Here is an 18,833-nt window from a genome sequence, read left to right on the forward strand (position 1 = left end):
TGAAGGATAAACAAGGTGACGTGCTCAATTTCTGCCGTTTGCTGTAAAGTTAATTCTAAATCTCTATAATATCAGTATAGCAGTGTACGGCTGAAGGATTCTCACATTGAGTTCATCGGCCAGGTTCTTGATAGTATCTCTTCTGAAATACAGCAGGCGCGCTGTCTCTGGTATTGATAGGTTCATCTTCATCATACATTCTGTCTCACGGATCAACTGAATCAGCTGAGGATCGCAGTTCACGTAGAGCTCACCAGTGTCTGGGTGTCGAACCAACAGTGATGCCTGCAACCCTGAAAATCAACCAATACGTCGCATGTCACACGACGTGGCTTTTTGTCAGTCACGGGTAATTAAACCGGTAATTAAACAAATGGAAAACGCCTATAGTTTCATAATAATTGAATTGCAGTCAGAAAAAGAAAGGTCACCAATTCCATTTCTTGATTAAATCAACGTTTTCCTGATACCAATTCGACTATATACACTTCTGTAATAAAGCGGAATTGAGACGTAATTAAGTAAGGGCACTCAACTTTTACTTCATTATATAAATATTATATGTTTGATCATAAGTACGAAGACCACCTTTGCATGAGTGATACCCTGTTTCCCTCGCCATAATGTAACCATTTTTGAGTCTATTAAACGATGTGTTAAGGAAATCGGGCATCCGCTCTATGATAATCGAACACTTTTGGCACTTTAGCTTTTTCGATATACAAACAATCTCTCGTCTAAAGCTCACGTTCGTCTTTGCACCACATCGTAATAAATTTTCATACATTTCAATTCAAATTCAATGCATGATTTTACATCTAACTGCTGCTAATTAGAATAGGCCATTTCCGAGTTGCTGTGAACCTCATTATAAAAGCGAGGCTGGGTGCAAAGCTTTTCATATGAAAATTATTTTGTTTGCATATGAATGAAAACTAATATCCATAATAAAAACTTTGCACTTAGCCTCGCTTTCATAATGAGGTTCAAAGCAACTCAGAAATGGCCTATTTAAGTGAAAAGAATGTTGATGTCTTTGAAGACTGAAGTATATGCTGCACACCTGTCTTGGCGACTTCCACCTGCTTAAGCCAACCATTGTGGTAAAGAATCTCAAACTCGACTAGTACAGTGGCCAACTGGTTAAAGTTACGGATAATTCTCGATGCTTCTGGCGTTTTTAAACAAGATGGATGCTGTTCAAAGACGTCCATAGGATTACGAATGCGTCTCATGAGCTGACGGGCCCACTTGATGCGTCCGGAGATAGGAGGAACATCACGTTGAACTGGAGGGTTTTCACAATTACGCTGATATAACTGCAACAGAAAAAAGAAGTTGTGCAATGCGGAAAATAAGCACAAACAAGAGCGAGTAGCCTAATTGTTTTCAAAGACGAAAAACGCCGTTTTGGTAATGGTAATGCATGTAAGACGGACGTCAGCATGTAAAGGCGCCACTGGCAGCCACTATCGGTCCATAATTTGATCTCACCTACCCACCCACCCAACCCACCCATCAATGTGAAAGACAGGTGAAATCAGATAGAAATAGACCACCACACAGGGGACTACGTCCCCTACTCTTTTCGAACAGAGTATGGATTCTTTAACGTCTCGCAGATTATTAGGAACAATGTGAGATGGGACCTACAGTCTATCGTCCTTATCCGAGAAGACTAGAAAGTTTAACCGTTTGCAGATGTCATTACAAAGGCGGCACTTTCTCCTCAGTTATTTAGAATTCTAGAGTGTTGGTCCAGCCGGGATTTGAACCCGCGACCTCTCGCACGGTGCTCTCCCAACTGAGGTAAGCGACCTCGGCGGTTAGACAGACGGAGACTAATTTATTCACCAGGCTTAATAGAGTATACCATCACATTTATTTCATTGCTTCATAGCGCACATGCCACATATTGACATTCAAATCCTAGCAGTATACAGGATGTTTGTCCCAGGAACCTAGTTTAATGGCCTTAGCTCCCACAACTCTCTTGTAGCTCAGTGGTAGAGCATCCGAACTAATAATCGGAAGGTCTTAGGTTCGACTCCTGATAGGAGCACTCGGATTCTCTTTGTCCGAGTATGACTGTCACTCACTGAAGACCTACATCAAAAATTTGTTAATGTTACTAAGTTACCTTGGATATGAGATCCACTTCCTTGCCGAAATGCTTAAGAAGATCACTGTACTTCTCCTCAATGTATGGTTGTAAACTAGGAATTCCCAGCTTTTCAAATCTAAACAAGAGGATAAATCAATTTGGATCTGTTATACATTAGAGTAAAAGAAGAAGAGTGTACTTGTTTGGAAGAAATCAAGCGATAAGACTAGCGTGTAATGTTTCAGCGAAGTCTAATGATTTTATCGACCTCACTAAAAACCTTAAACTTGAAACTGATACAAATTGGCCATTTCTGATTGGCTTTGAACATCATTATGAAAGCGAGGCTAAGCGCACGGTTCGATTCCCAGCGTTGACGTCAGAAATGGGTTGAGTTTGTTGTTGGCTCTCGTCCTTGCTCCGAGGGTTTTTCTCCGGGTTCTCCGGTTTTCCTCTCTCCACGAAAACCAACACTTCCAAATTCCAATTCGCTCCGGAACGCATAGTCTGAAATGTCAGCCGTCTCCTCCCCCTAACCCGCAGGGGACACGGCTGACATTTCAGACTTCGGAACGCACGGACACCTTTGAATCGAGTTTTTCAGTAGAGAGCTCTTTGGTACTGTGGCGAGATTTTGCAATCAGAGCTTGCTCGTTCTTCTTTGGCCAGGCTTAATAAAGTGCAAAAAGACAATCCCCTGGTAGTCAAGGCATGAACATACGCACCTGCTAAGTAGTTCCAGTGACTGTGTTGTGGTGGAAATCTTCTCAAAACAGCCGCTCATAAACATTTTCAGGTGATTCTATACAAAACAAAACATGATTCACTTATTAAGGTATCAGCCACCCTTCAGGACCGTCCGCGCGTGGATCGCTGTTTTATTGAGGTTTCAACGTTTTCAAATAGATATGCTTGAGAGCTTTCTTTTAAAAAAAAAAAATCAGAAGAAAATGTTATTTCTGTCGAAAGATATCGGGGGTAAAAGATTTTTTCTCGTTAATTATCTTAATTGATCGTTGACAAGATCTGTCATTGAACTAGTAACGTGATCCCGAGTGCGTGCTTCGAACGACACAACACGTGCGAATTGTCTTCGTGTTGTTTATAGCCTTTACCTCGATATTTAGCGTTTTTTTCGGTGAAAATGCCGCCAAAAAAAAAAAAGAAAAGATCGTGTCCGTTTTCCTCATCGAAACCGAGAGCGAAAAAGAAATCGAAGAGCGAGTTTGTCAAAGAATGGGCTGCAAAATTGGCAGAGAGCGACAAAGGCTCATTTTATCGGCAAGAGAAGTGGCTGGAGGAGTTGGATTTTCAGAAAAGCGAAAATGCTACAGTTGCTGAGAGCGCAAGCCGCTCCAAAATTTAGCTTGAAGAACCAGAAGAAGAAAGCCAATTAAGCTCATCGACCCCATCTGCTGATGGAACGTGGAAAACAATAAGCGGTCTAGCTATTGTATCGAGTGAAATTCTCCTTCAGAAACGGGACGAGTCTGTATTTTTGCCACGGAAGTGTCCAAGTCGTGGAAAATGTAGCGACTAAGCATGGACTTGGTTCGACCTGGAGAATCCAGTGCGAGAATGAAAGCTGTCCGTCGCACAAGACAAATTCTGTTTTTAATTCTTCCGAGAAGAGCAGAGCGTTTGAAATAAACCGGGCCTCAGTTCTTGACCTTCGAGCAATCGGTGGTGGACATTCGGCGGCTTCGCTTTCGTTCGTGTTGATTTCGCACTGGTTTTCGGCATCTTTACCAATTTAGCCAACCTTTCAAGAAATAAACACAATATATTTTTATTGTTACATGAAAAGCGTATTGCTGTTTGTAAATTAAACGATTACTATGCATGTACATTCACTAACCTCAACAAAAATTTTGTCTTTTGTCCACACGCAGTGTAATTGAACTGACTGGAAGCAAAATAGTCATTTCCCGCTGCTTGCCGCGAAAGTTTGTTCCTGTTGCATGTTACCTGTCAAAGTCCTATTGTTAGAGAAAATTGAGCCCTCTCTGATATCAATCAGAATAAACATTTAGGTGTTATAATCTCATTCCAGGTAGGATGCCGCCAAAAATGTATTTTCTATTTTATCTCCGAACGCAAATTTTGCCGATCGACTCGTACGTTTTGAACTCCAAGTCGGCAGCCTTTCAATCAATTTGGCTCAAATTTGGCCAGAGTGATGCCATATATCTCTTCTACAAAACCGTGTCTGCGAATTTTAATACTCCTTTTGATTTTAAAGCTAGAGCCTTTTTTCCACAGGGAGTGTTGACTAATTGCCTCCCCCAACTTCATTTGCTAATAAAAGAGAAACAAACACACTTGTCAAAAATCTGAGACACGGTTTTTTAGTGGAACGTGTTGAGAAGCGAATGCGGTGTTAATTGTTTTCTTCCGTTCATTTCCGACGGGAGTGGAACATGATTTATAGAGACGTGTACTTTTACACAAAGCGTTCTAATTTCGAAACACATTTACGTAAATAGTTTTTGTTAGTTCAAATCCATAATCTGGAATTATTAAGCTTTTAAAAAATATATGGTTTATAGGGGTTTTTATAAAAACAACTAACGCTACAGCGATCCGCGCGCGGACGGTCCTGAAGGGTGGCTGATACCTTAACAGTGTTATTTCAGTCGCTTTACAATAGAAAGCCAGCACATTACAAACCTGAATTTCACTGATATGACGCGTGAACTCGAAGAAGTCGGCCTCAAAATCCGGTTTCCTGTGGTCCAATGGATCGTAAGGCTTTTTCTTTAGTGAAGAGTACATGTGTTGGAATCGATTGGAGATTGTTTCTATGCCTTCTATCTTGGACTCGGACAAGACTGAAAATGTCTCTAAAGCATTAAGCACTTCTATGATCTGCAAAAGCAAAGGTGAGAGGTGTCATGAAACTCTGGTAAATCTAAAAAAGTATTAGGAAATGTGTTGGTTTGTTTGTCTGTCTGTCTGTTTGTCTCTCTGTCTGTCTGTCTGTCTGTTTGACTCTCTGTCTGTCTGTTTGTCTGTCTGTCTGTCTGTTTGTCTCTCTGTCTATCTGTCTGTCTGTTTGTCTCTCTGTCTGTCTGTTTGTCTGTTTGTCTGTCTAGCTGTTTGCTTACTTGTTGCTTATCTCCTTTACTAGCACACAGCAGAATATAAGTGAGTAACGGGCCATATTTCCCACCATAAACACGCCCATAGAAACGTACAGAAAATTCCCAAAAACTTCAAATCTAGCATACACAATGTTTTAGCACAGGGACGAGTTTCTCGCAGAAGCATTACTGATAAACCAAGTTCGGCTCCCAAAAAGTATCAACATAAATTTTAAAAAAAGTAACAAGTCGGCATAGTACACTAACTAATACGGACCATACTATCATTCCACTCATTTCTGACAACAGAGAATCTGTTTATTCATAAAAAATCTTTCCATTTGTTTTTTGTCACGTCTAAGTAGTGCAAACAGGGGAAATGGAAAGAAAACATTCATGCATGTAAGAGAACTGATCATAACAAGTTTGTTTGAAGAGGACCCACCTTGTCTGTGGTAGGAGGATTATTGAAGACACCAACCGGCTATCTCATGAACATTACAGACAAAAACTTTTTTGGCTTTAAAATTTGAGTTGACACAGAATTATTCAGCTAGCAAGGGTCAGCATCGCTAGATACACAAGAAAAATGAGGTTTGAATCTCATTGGCTAGAGGGGTGGCTATGCAATAAAGACACCATCTTTTGAGGTTGAGGAAGGGGTGTGCAAGCAGAGACCACCATCTTTTATGTGGTTTGGTTACTTTGATGGGTTCTGCTCGAGTATAGTAGTTTTTACCACTTCCCGGCAAAATGTTCCACACCTGGTTTAATCGTTTGCAAAAAGTGTCAAATTTGCCAAAGATGTACATCTCCGAGAACTCAAACGGTTTCTTGCTAGGGTCCTCCGCGATGCGTTTCTTTGTTCGCTGGAAGCAGTTCTGATATTCCTGGTTCAATCTCAGGCAAGCTTTGAGCTTCTCTATCAAGGGCTGTCTGGGCTGGTCCCAAACCCGGTTTATACCTCGGTCTGTTAAGAAGTTCTTACACGCAGTCACCATCTGATTTGTCACCTGTAAAGAAGAATGAATTCTTATCAGGCCGAACAGACTGAAGAACAATGAGTGAATAGCCGAGATAGGACCGATCAATGTTATCGATTCTTTACGAACAGTTCGACAAGATCCAAAGAACATCTAAATTACAATGAAACAAAACAAAAATGATGTTCCAGGGGAACGACTTTTTTCAGCACGCTGGGGGTTTTTGAATCGGCTTCAAAAACTTGCAGCGCCAAATCCAATGTAAATTGCACAGAAAATCGTTCTGGCGCCCGTGTTACACGGCATCAACTATCTGCCCGACAGTGTACATGTTGCGCTGGAAATCGTCGTTGCAAATCGTCCCGTGTGAACATGCCTAACGCCGACGATACCCGATGATCACGATGGAAGTAATTTTATGTTTAACGGGTTAAATTTTGACAAGTGAAATCCTTTCCAGAGGTTGTGCTAAGGTTGACTGGATCAGCCGGGGATAACGCCATAAAGTTTGAATCTAAAAGCCATATACTGGACATACCGCGCTATAAGACTGCTACGGGCCAGCGAAGCTTTTTATACCGCGCAGTAACCATTTGGAATAACTTACCTAGTGATATAAAATTGAGCTCCTCGACGAACATTTTTAAGCGCAAGTTAATAAATTATCTTCTAACGAGTCGATTTTAATTTTTAATATATATATTTTTTCTTCTTTTAAAATTGCATTGTAATTATTAGATAGTTTTTAGGCTCTGAAAAGCCCTCCCCCCTCCCCGCCGGGGAGAGTTTAATAAATTATTGTGTTGTATTATTATTATTGTAAGGGAGAACTAAAACTGAACTTTGCTTGTTAGTTTGTTAGTCATGCTAACCTTTATGAAGAGAGATGTCATCCTTTGAGAGGTGTTGTAGTATCTAGAGATGGTGTGTATCATCTGTATAGCATTGATCAGCACTGGAATAACATCAATCATAGAAACCTTTCAAGGAGAACCAGAAAACAATGTTAGTTAATATTTTATCAGTCGTACTACGGGACCGAGCTTAACATTAACATCTTTTACTTTGGAATAAATACAAAGGTATGTCTTAAGCCTGGCAAATACATAGCAATCATGTGTTGTTCAGTCCGTGACACAGGCATACTCGTAAAAAAGAAATCCGAGTTGTCCCAACAAGAGTCGAACCCATGACCTTCCGATGCGCATATCCCACACTTCGACATTCAAATCGTAGCACTATGCAGGATGTTTGTCATATAGCTCCCACAAGTCTCCAATAGCTCAGTGGTAGAGCGTCCGAACTAGCCATTAAACTAGGTTCATGTGACAAACATCATTCTGCACACTGCTGGGATATGAATGTCGATCTGTGGCATATGCGTAATGAAGGTAATAGGTTCGACTTTCTGTTTAGCAGAACTTGGATTTCTTTTTACCGAGTATACCTGTTTCACTGACTAAATGACAAATCATACGCATTCTAATCTTTTACTTTACCGCCCAGCATATACATGATGCTTTCCCTATTTTTTATCGTAACAGCATGCAGTACGTACCGTAAATGATCTAATAAACGCCAGGGGCGTTTATTGAATTTCAAGGGTCCGAAAGGGGGCGTTTAAAAGATAAGAGGCGTTTAAAAGAGAGAGGCGTTTATGCTAAGAACTGTAACAATACTGTATTATAATAACCTAAATGACAGATCTTTAGCAGACTATCTAGTGAAACGTGAAGTAGGCCTTGTAATTCCGGGATGCTACAATGCTAAGACAAGCCGAAAGAAAATTGCTGATATGCTAAGCACAGAGATCAAGCACATTAAAGAGCGCTATCCTCACTTTGAACTGGAAATTGAGCAAGACGCAACTCGCACACCGGTGTAAATTAATCAAGAACGCAAATTAATTGATTGATTATATTGTACATCTGTTTCTAGTTTATGTGTGGTTTTCAGGGAAGGGGGGGGGGGGGTTATTAGACAGGAAGCGTTTGTTAGACAGGTGCGTTTAAAACAAACTTGTCAGCTTAGGGGGGGCGTTTATTAGATAGGAGGCGTTCATTAGAGAGGGGGCGTTTATTAGATCATTTACGGTATGCAAGATGAAGCAAAACGACAATTTGTGACTCGCCACGATCTCAAATCATAGACTTTCCGGCGTCGGATGTTGCTGAACTCTCAAGCTTCTAACAAACTGGAAACACTTAGTTTGACAACCTTCTCAGCAGGGAAAGCCAAGCTCAACTTGAATCTTACCGGATCTGAGTGATACAGTGGATCACAAGCTTTCTCCAGTGTGTAAAGGAACTTCACATTGTCCTTAGCTTCATTGGCGGCATCTGTAATACGGCAGTCCAACTCGCGCCAAAACTGCACCACGTGAAAAGAGAATTAATTAATTACGTACTACCAGCTCTTCAGCTCAACTTTCACTAGAAGTGCTGTAAGTATTTTGTCCTCGTTGCCCTAAAACGTGGGGGCACTAGGCCGACGCCCTCGTTTCTCGAGTTTACGAAACTTCCGCCAATAGAGATCGAATGAACAGGGCTAAGCCGCTAAGTTTTTGATGTCAAGGACCACTGATGGTCGACGACGCGGGCGATGGCGACGGAAATGACAACGCCGCAAAACAGCAGGTTTAATGAGCAAAAACAACCGCTCTGCACGTGCGTTATAAAATTGGTACATTTCTTTGCCGTCCTCTGCAAAACAACAACGTGAATTGACCAAATTCAAGGTTTTGTGGAGAACGTGAACACACGACGGTGAATGTTTCACGCCACTCCTACCAATTTGGTTCTTAGGTAGTTCACAGTTCCTGTACAAGTTATTCGAGTTGCAAAAAAAAATGAACTAAAATTATATTTTCAGGTGACGTTTCCGTTGGCGTTCCCTTCATCTCTGCTTAAGCTTCCTGTTGCTTTGCAGAGGACGGCAAAGAAATGTGCCAAAATTTAAATCGCACGTGCAGAGCAATTGTTTTTCCTCGTTAAACCTTTTAGTCTTGTTTTCATTTTTTTTCTTTTTTTGTTTTTTGCGGCGTTGTCTTCCTTAAAAATTTTCTAACAACCACTGACATACTAAAAATTTAGCAGCGTAAAAGTTACCTTAAGCGTTTTAGACTTGGCAATATGCAGAATCCGTAAAACTGCTCTACAGTCACGAGCATTGATTTGTTCGACCAGTGAGTTAAATTTTGCCATTCTCATTCTCCAGTGTTCCAGTTCAGCCATAGGTCCTGTGTCATCTGCTTCCTTTCTCATCTGTTCGCTCTCAGCTAACACCTATTGGCGAATAACACAAAGCTTTAGGAAGTCTGACAGTACTGTTGGACTCATGAAAACATGTCTTATTATTTTTCCTATATTCTTACCTGTGTGGGTATAACAAGAAAGAAGGAATAAGTCTACATCATGAGAAATCTAGCTCAATCACCACCAAAGACGCCAATGCATAAGGACTGTACCGTATACATTTGATTCCTTAATTAATATATTGTGCATAGCATCCTGGTTCTGAGTGTATGTGTGACTCACTGTGAATGATTGATCGAAGGTCCTCCAATACACCCAATCTGGGTGTATCAGGCCTATTTGGATTGACTGACAGATGGATGGATGGATGGATGGATGGATGGATGGATGGATGGATGGATGGATGGATGGATGGATGGATGGATGGATGGATGGACTGGCTGACTGGTTGTCTAATGAACCAGTTCACAGTTTGATCAATTTAAAAAAATGTGAGTTGCTCAACCAATACTGATAATAGAGTACTAAAGTGATGACATCACAAAAACTAAATTTCCGAAATTATGGGATTTGTTGAAAGAGCATGATGAAAAATTCCCTATTGCCAAAAATCAGCATCTTATTGCAATTTGGGGGTGAGATATTAGTATTGTTATGGTCAGATGACCCCATACAAATCCTTGTAATTTTGTCTCAGTTCTAAACATTTAGAACAGAGACAAAATTAGAAGGATTTGCACAGGGTCACTGGAGCATGAAAGTCTCAATATCTCACTCCCAAATTGCAATAAGGTTCTAATTTTTGGCAAGTAAGCATTTTTCATCATGCTCTTTGCGACCATCTTAATAAATCCCATAATTTCAAAAATTCAAATATTTGTGACATCACACTTTATACTGTAAGTATCAATAAAGAAAACCAACACTGCTTTAATTCTTAAGTGCAATCAATAAGAAATGTTTCATAGTATCAGTAAGAGTATTGACTGTTGGTACAAATTAGCTTTAGGGTGGTATGTCTTGATGCGAGACAAAATTCTGGAACCTGGAAGTAAAGGTATTGTAATCAAGATTACCTGTTCAATTTGTTTGCACCAGGAGTGCACTAAGTCATCCAGTCCAGAGAGTATATCTTGATTGTTTGCCAATGCCTGGTAATCACTTGGACCCTCAAGGGAACTCACATCAATTACATCACATGGGTGAAGCTTTACTGCGTCATTCATTGAAGCAAAAGCTCCTGAACACAAAAGAACAAAAACACATATCATTGGCAATGTACAAACTCTATTTTTTTACCAGTAATCTGCACCTTTTTAACACTGATGAAAAAAACAAATGAAAGGTGTTGTCCTCCTTGCTTATAGTTATGCAAATTGCAGCATTTTCATTAATTAGGGGATACAAGTGGAAGTGGCCAAGAAAACGTATCCTAAACAAAAAATGTATTTGTAAACAAAATTCTTATTCCGCCTGCCTCTAATGATTGGTGATAACTGAAGGACTGCTTCCACCAAAATGGCCTGGATTCGATTCCCAGGCTTCAGATCATATGTGGGTTGAGTTTGTGGTTGGTTCTCATCCTTGCTCTTAGAAGTTTATCTACAGGTACCCCAGTTTTCCCTTATTCTCAAAAACCAACATTTCCAAATTCCAATTCGATCTGGAGAGAGTCCCCAAACTGTAAAGCACATTTGATCATCGTATCATGGAATTATGCACTATACAAATTTAAATTATTAGTTAAATCCTAAACATTTTTTGACAATCCATTATCAGGCTCAGTTCTGTTAATAATAATTTATTACTTTATTGGGTATTGCTAGTACTGTTCAAAAACTCATCAATAATTCATAAGCACATTGACCTATCAAATGGTCGATAATACAACACATGCAGTGACTTCATATCAATAAACCTCCTCCTTATTAGTATGTGGTGTTTTATCAGCTGATTAGTATGTGCTGACTAGTATGTGGTGTTTTTAAAACACTCCTCATTAGTATGCGGTGTTTTTCTAGTATGCTAATTTCCAACGTTCACAAAAGCATAATTGTTATGAACTCTATTGACACACGCTGTAGTAACCGAAGGGTTCTTTATATAATTGAAGACACGAGTGAAGACACAGACATCCGTTTAACTCACTGTATTATACCATGTGCTTTCTGCTTACAGTAATCATGTGATACGTATCATGTATTGCATAATCATGCACTATCATATTACTACATTCCTCCCTTTTCAGTACATTCCTGTACAAATCGTGAATGTAAAAATAATCGACCAAGATCTCTTATTACTAAAAATATAATCATAAATGATTCGTGCGATTACATAACAGTAACAGTTTATGTCCAATGTCCGATCGGTGTCCTAATTCTTAGCTATTCTCTCACGTGTTTCTCAAATTCTAATTGTCATTGTTCAAAATCTCTTAAGTGTCCTTCGAAGACTGATCTATGCCTTCTGTTGGATCGCCTGAGTGGTTCCGGTGCGGCCTGGTTATGTTCTGCAGCGTTGCTAGCTGCATCCACCCTCTGTGCTGCTATTGCTGGTGGTTGTGGGAGATATGCAGGTGGTATCTGTGTTTGAGGTTGCGTTCCTGTTTCCCTTTCGTTGGAATCGGTGTTGCTGGTATTGCTTTTGAGACGTCTGAATTTTGATTTGTCTCGGCAAATACTTTTGCCATCAGTTAACCTCTTGGCGATGATGGTTGATCCCTTCACCTGGGTCACGACATATATGTGCGGTTCGTACGGCGTCTCAGCTTTTCGTTTCTTGTCTCGCTTTACGATGACTGCTTGCCCGATGTCTAGGTGCAGTTCCGTCGCTCGGTATCGCTTGTCGTGGTATTGCTTGATTCGTTCTTTGTAGTTTCGGTCGTTGACTCTGACTTCTTGATCCTGTGTTGGTATGGATGATGGGAAGTGTTCAAGTTTCGTCCGGATCTCTCTGTTCATCATTAGCTCATAGGGTGTCTTCCTGGTTGCTGGGTGTGGTGTATCCCTGTATGTTTGGAGCATGTCGTAGGTTGCTTCGCGTACGTCTATCCCTTCCTGTTTTGCGATTGTCGCTATCTTGTTTACGAGCTTGTTAAAACCTTCGACTTGGCCTTGAGCTTTCGGATGTTTGGGTGTGACTGAATCCCATTTCTGTTGCAAGTGTCTGGAACTCTTTTGAGTTAAATGGCGGTCCATTATCGGTTTGTACTGTCTGTGGTACCCCATGTGTGGCGAACATCTTCTTCAGTTTTCTTCGGACTGGTTTGATAGATGTTGAGCTGATGAACTCTGCTTCTGGGTATCTTGAGTACTGGTCGGTTACAACGAGTACATATTCGCCATTAGGAAATGGGCCACAGAAGTCTGCCTCGACGGTGTTCCACGGTCGTTCTGGCAGTTCCGTCATCTTGGCGGGTTCAGTGTGCTGAGTGTTGGTGGTCACTTGGCAGCTTAAGCATGTGCTAACAATATCGTCGATGCGTTTGTTCATGTTGGGAAACCAATACTTCCGTCTGAGAAGTTCTTTTGTTTTTGAAATGCCTAAGTGTCCCTGTTTGTGAGCAATGCTGACAATCTTGTCTCGCAGTGATTCTGGTGGGATAATCCTGTTGAGCCTCAGCAGGACTCCTTCGGATTCGTAAATGTCTGCTCTTACGTCGTAGTATGGTATCAGGTCTGGATCGTTTCTATTCCATTTCCCTGTTTCAAGTGCTATCTTCAACTTCTGCAGCACTTTGTCTTCTTTACTTGCTGATCGGATAGTGTCCATGACTATCGCGTGGTCTGCGTCAATGACTGCTTTGACGTAGCCTTCATGTTTTGTTTGCTGGACCTCTGGTAATGGGTGTCGGGAAAGGTAGTCAGTCATATTGGATTTCCCCGGTATATGTACTGCAGTGAAGTCTAGGTTCTGCATCTTCATCACTATTCGCTCTATTCTTGGTGGTAGCTTTGCAGTTGGATTATTGAAGAGTGGGAGGAGCGGTTTGTGGTCAGTTGCTAACTGAAAGTGCTGTGCTCCAAGTAGATACATGTGTAGCCTGGTGGTGGTAAACTCTGCAGCCAGTGCTTCTCGTTCTATTTGAGAGTACCGTTTCTCGGTGTCTGTTAATGATCTGCTAACAAAGTGGACTGGTTGGTAACCATGTTCAGTCTTTTGGAACAAGCCACCTCCAAGGCCAGTTGGGCTGCCATCGCATATGACCATGGTTTCTCGACCTGGCTTGTATGGGATGAGAACTGGTGCTGAAGTAATTGCAGTCTTCAGATCTTCGAAAGCAGTTTGCTGAGCTTCGGTCCATTCAAAGCTGTGTTCCTTCTTTGTGAGTCTTCTCAACGGTTCGCAGCGGTTGGAAAAGTTGCTGATGTAACGTGATAGATAGGCCATCATTTGCAAGAATGACACAAGCTCTTCTTTAGATTTCGGTGGGTTGCATTCGCTGACAGCTTTGACTTTACTGGGACTGGGCTTCAATCCTTCGGCAGTGAACAGGTGCCCATGAAAGTCGATGGTTGATTTTCCAAATTCACACTTCTCCTTACGTAGGGTAAGGTTGTGGAGCTTCAGTCGTTGAAGTAAAGCTGCTAAGTTGGCATTGTGGTCATCCCAGTTGGTTCCGCCAATCATGATATCGTCTCGGTTGTTAAGGACTCTTGGTATTCCCGAGATAATCTTGCTCATTTCAGCATCAAATAAATCTTGGCTGTTGACACCTCCAAACGCGAGTCGCTTGTAACGATAGTTACCCCATGGACTTGAGAATGTCATGAGTTTTCTTGATTCTTCGTCTAGTGAGAACTGGTGGTATCCGTGGTTCATGTCAAGTTTACTGAAGACTTTGCAATCTTTGAAAGTGGTGATGAAGTCCTCTGTGATAGGCGCTTGTACTTGTCTTGTGCGCTCCATGGACTTATTCAGTACTCTTAAGTCAAGGCTGACACGGATGTCGTTGGGTTTTTTTGGTTTCGGTTGGACAACCAGTGGTGAGCACCATGTGATGGAGTCATGTTCTGGCACCTTTTCCATGATGTCTCTCTCGACAAATTCTTCCATTCGGTGACGTAGAGGTTCCATCAGGTGGTATGGTACTCGGCGGGGCTTTTGTGCGATCGGTTTCGCATCTTCTTTAAGTGGTAAATGGATTTCGATGTCTTGTCCATCTCTTCTTGCTTTGCCAATGCCTCTAAATCTCTCTTCGTGCTGAAAGAGAATCTTGTTAAGATCTTCATTTCCGGTTTGGATCTTGTGGATCTTCTGTAATTCTTCTCGATTTGGTTCTTTCAGTCCTCCTGTCGCGTCAAATTGGATCATTCCCAGCTCTTCCAGTGTTTGTCTTCCGAGTAACGGTAGGGAATCGATTGTTCCTTGAATAACGGCGATTGTCGCTTGTGTTTTTCGCGTTTTGTTTTCTAAGGTGACGTCGCATTCTCCAATGACTGGTAGATCTGCGGTGAGTGTTTTCAGCTTGATCTTCGTGTTGCGTAATTTAACCTCCGGCGTTACTCGTAGCAATTCATTGAACTGGTGTTCGTCCATGACGTTTGCATCGGCGCCTGTATCCGGTTCAACTTCTATTTTGGTTCCATTGATCCAAATCTCGCATTTGTTTTTCTCGATGGTGTCCTGTGCTGTACGGTGTACGTGCATGTGCTGTACGAGTCTGGCGATGTCCTCATCGAAAGAGTCTTCGCTTTCTGAAATGTCGCGTGCATCTTGTGCATCTTGTTCAATGTGTCGAACTCGTCTTCGGCGGTGTTGATGATCTGTCGGCGGTCTTGGCTGTCGCGGCGCGTGTTGAAAATCTTCTTTCTTGTCATTTCGGCGACCCGATCTGTCACCTTGTTTATCATCTGAGCGGTATCTTTGATCCGTGTTACGGCACATTTTGGTGTAGTGGTTACGTTTACCACATTTGTAGCATTTAGCTCCGTATGCTGGGCAATTTCCTTTTCCATGTTTTGAACCACAGCGGGGACACATACCATTGTTGTCACGCTTGTAACTTTTGACTTGTTTAACTTTGTGTGATTCCGTTGTGTCCTGGAGTTTCTGGTCGATTTCGTTTGCTTGAGTAGTGGACTCTTCTTCTATGGCTGCTTCATCCAAGATCTGGGACAACGTCCAGTTATTGCGAATTGTTTTTACTCGTAAGCGGCTGTTTGTCATCGTCTTGATAAGATGGTCTCGGATTGCATCATCTTCGTCGGTGAATTCGCATTTCTTTGCTATCTCTCGTAGTCTAGCGTAATATTTCGCCATGCTCTCATCGATCTGCTGAGAAAGGTTTCCAAACTGGAATCGTGCATAGTCCTTGTTTTTTCTTGGTAGGAAATTCTTGTCTAGTTTCCGAATAAAACGCGAGTAGACATCTTCGCCCTCGTGTTGTGCGGGTAGATCCGGGAGGGAATCTTCTAAATCGGCAATCTGCGATCCACCATAGATAATTAAGCCATCTTTCTTAACTTCTGGATCTGTTAATCCGAAGAACCTGAATTGTCTCTCTATATCCTTTTTCCATTTCGCCCATCGCACGGCTGTGTCGTTAGCATCATTTGAGATGGTGAACGGACGGATGTTTAATTGACGATTCACGACTGTGATGTTTGGTTGCGGATTTGTGCTCGGACCAGGATTATCGGTTTCTTCTGGTGGAGCCATTGGCTGATGTTCTTCTACTCCTTTCTTCTTTGTGGGATCCTCGTCGCCAATGTAGTAACCGAAGGGTTCTTTATATAATTGAAGACACGAGTGAAGACACAGACATCCGTTTAACTCACTGTATTATACCATGTGCTTTCTGCTTACAGTAATCATGTGATACGTATCATGTATTGCATAATCATGCACTATCATATCACTACACACGCTTTTCCAGGAATGTTTTTGAAGCCGTTCAAAAAACTCGCAGCATGTGTTTTATTGGGTCTAAAACCACTCAGCTGCATCTCGTGGTTTTAAACCTGATAAAATACTCCTGCTCGGTTTTTAAACATTACTTAAATTATAACTTACAAACTCTTTATTTTGTCTTACCCTCAATAAAACGGGCAAAGTTGTCCAAGGATTCCACAAATTCTTTGCGAGTATGCATTCCTTGTGGAGTTTCTGTGAGTTCTCCCCAGCTTGACATTGCTTCAATGGCTGGTAAATAGATCTTTGTAAGATGTTTCTTCAAGGCTGGAATGAGTGACCCAGCCTCCGTAACATTTATCATGCCAAAGGATACTTCCTAAATAAATATTGTAAAACAAGGAAATAATATAAACAGAAATATTTTGATGTTCCAAGACAAATAAATGACTATAACTACTTCAAATACAGGTAGCACTTTTGACTGCAGCTTAATGTGTTGCTGATACAGTAGACCTGGCAATCTTCAGCCCAGGCTATTTCAAACAGTTTCCCATTTCCCTTGAGAAATTATGTTACACCCTTTTGTTTTTATAAGAACCTTTTCTGTAAGAACGTTGAGGCTGAGATTAAATAAAATTTAAGAACAGACTAAGAGCATTACCAAGGCTGCAGAGTCTGTTAAGAACATTTTTATTATGGCCAAATGTTTTAAAAATGAACAGTATAAATACGGATAAAATAATGCAGGTAAAAATTCAGTCTATATTGTCCAATCAACCCAAACATTAGATGTCTTGGTCATGCGTCCACATAGATTTATTGAAATACTATAACAGATAACTAAAAACATCTTAAGAACTTTTCAGGCTCAAAACTAATAACAACGCTCAGCCTCAACCCCAAATTTGACGTTCTTATAAAAAGAGTGTATTTTAATCTCACTAAGGGGATTTCATTTAATTTGACTAATTTATTTAATTTCTTCCTTTTTTCTTTCTTTTCTTTTTTTTTGGTACCAAGAAGAGCCAAAAAACAAATTCAAATGCCTCACAACTACCTAGGGTGCCCCCCCCCCCCTATCAAGGCCTATCAATAGATGGAATAACATACATCAGCAATAATCCTCATCTTAATGTCTTTACTGGCATCTGTTTTTACACAGTACACTAGAGTCCCAGTCAGCCCTTCTTCAAGTCCATCTGTAACCAGCAGCACTTTGGCTGAGGAACCAGATTTGGGAACATGTAGCACTGAACGGCCTCGGATCTCAGTAACTGTAAACACAAAATATAAATGAAATGCATCAAATTAGTTATCAGTGTCCCCTATTTCTTAGAGCTCATGGGTCAAATAATAAATGCCAGACAGGCTACCCAGAGGTGGATGCTTTGAACACTGCTTAAGGTGGCTCAATATGGTTTTTTGGCCGCATGAAGAATGGGTACAAAAAATGGCGCGAGCTTTAAAGGCAACAAATATCAAAACAAACATGGCGGCCTCACGCGAACGCGTAATTTTTGTCAAATAAACGCGAAGCTTACTTGATGAGAGTGAAATGGCATCGGTACTTTCCAGTAACGAGCACAAATTTACACAAGCAGAAGTTTACACGACGCCTACACAACGCCTACACAACATCCGTGATGCGTCAGGTCGCTTTCGGAAAGTGGACGCGATCGAGACCAGGGAAGAAACAAAAATTAAAAATTTGCACGAAGGGTTCAAAAAGTGGAATGCCAAAAGGAAACTCCAGTATGATATCATATCCAAGGAAAACGAACCCCCAGCAAAACGAATGACAAGAGCACTTGAGGTCAGTACGTTTTTCTTTATCCGGAAGTTTTGAATTTTTTGGGAAGATTTTCCTGCCCAGCTTGTCCTAATTATCGGCCTACCTGTTCTATTGACTCCAACCCTGATTCCTACCAGCAGAATACAGCTAAGAGGGAGGCGAACCGGCCACAAGGATGACGATCCAGACTGGTGGACGTAGAGACCCTTACAGAGGGTCTGAAGGAATGCTCATTTTGTCATTGCGGTAAATACTCAATATTTTCCCCTGCACCATAGCATATTTCGAGCATGTCAATTTTTTTTTAATTCTGGCGGGTTTGTTTCGTCTTGTCATTTTTCTAAATACTGACCTATTTGCTGTAACAAGTATAATCCTTGAATATATTCATCCATGCCTTCAAATGATTTGTTTATTTCCAAAACCGTGCAGTAAATTTGCAGTAAAATATCATTTGCTCTACCTTGAAGAGATACCTATTTCAAGAATTTTTAGAAAATAACAAATCCTGCTCTGGCTTAAATTATTGGTTTTTAAAGATGAAAGCTTTACGGCCAGGACCACTTCATACGCCAGCCTCAAACTTGGTTGTATCAGGCCACTATTTCATGAATAATTTCTTGATTCATGAGAAATAAAAAGTGAGATTATGCTCAATGTCACCTACCATTCACGGTCAGAAGGAAACAATATTCACTCTCTCCTCAAACCAAGGTTAGGTGAAATTTGAACTGGACTTAGAATAACATGGCCATCCCA

The 18,833-nt window shown here is 41.1% G+C and overlaps 1 protein-coding gene and 1 non-coding gene across 2 annotated transcripts in view; one reads left to right on the forward strand and one right to left on the reverse strand.

Moving 5' to 3' along the window:
• LOC146469081 (dynein axonemal heavy chain 8-like) overlaps positions 1 to 18,833 on the reverse strand; it is a 97,273-nt gene that overhangs the window by 69,641 nt on the left and 8,799 nt on the right. Inside the window, exons 4-15 of the mRNA XM_085123717.1 lie at positions 17,393 to 17,556; positions 16,463 to 16,658; positions 10,501 to 10,664; positions 9,278 to 9,454; positions 8,427 to 8,540; positions 7,043 to 7,150; positions 5,952 to 6,200; positions 4,775 to 4,972; positions 2,830 to 2,906; positions 2,141 to 2,240; positions 1,064 to 1,319; positions 106 to 293 (exon numbers count right to left, since the gene is read on the reverse strand). Coding sequence (XP_084979843.1) covers positions 106 to 293; positions 1,064 to 1,319; positions 2,141 to 2,240; positions 2,830 to 2,906; positions 4,775 to 4,972; positions 5,952 to 6,200; positions 7,043 to 7,150; positions 8,427 to 8,540; positions 9,278 to 9,454; positions 10,501 to 10,664; positions 16,463 to 16,658; positions 17,393 to 17,556 — 1,991 coding nt within the window. The remainder of the gene's footprint in view (positions 1 to 105; positions 294 to 1,063; positions 1,320 to 2,140; positions 2,241 to 2,829; positions 2,907 to 4,774; positions 4,973 to 5,951; positions 6,201 to 7,042; positions 7,151 to 8,426; positions 8,541 to 9,277; positions 9,455 to 10,500; positions 10,665 to 16,462; positions 16,659 to 17,392; positions 17,557 to 18,833) is intronic.
• On the forward strand, positions 1,990 to 2,062 carry Trnai-aau (transfer RNA isoleucine (anticodon AAU)). Its single transcript has one exon. It is a non-coding gene; the product is annotated as a tRNA-Ile (tRNA).

This window comes from Pavona decussata, unplaced genomic scaffold (assembly GCF_977016875.1).
Source record: "Pavona decussata unplaced genomic scaffold, jaPavDecu1.1 SCAFFOLD_127, whole genome shotgun sequence".
Taxonomy (NCBI): domain Eukaryota; kingdom Metazoa; phylum Cnidaria; class Anthozoa; order Scleractinia; family Agariciidae; genus Pavona; species Pavona decussata.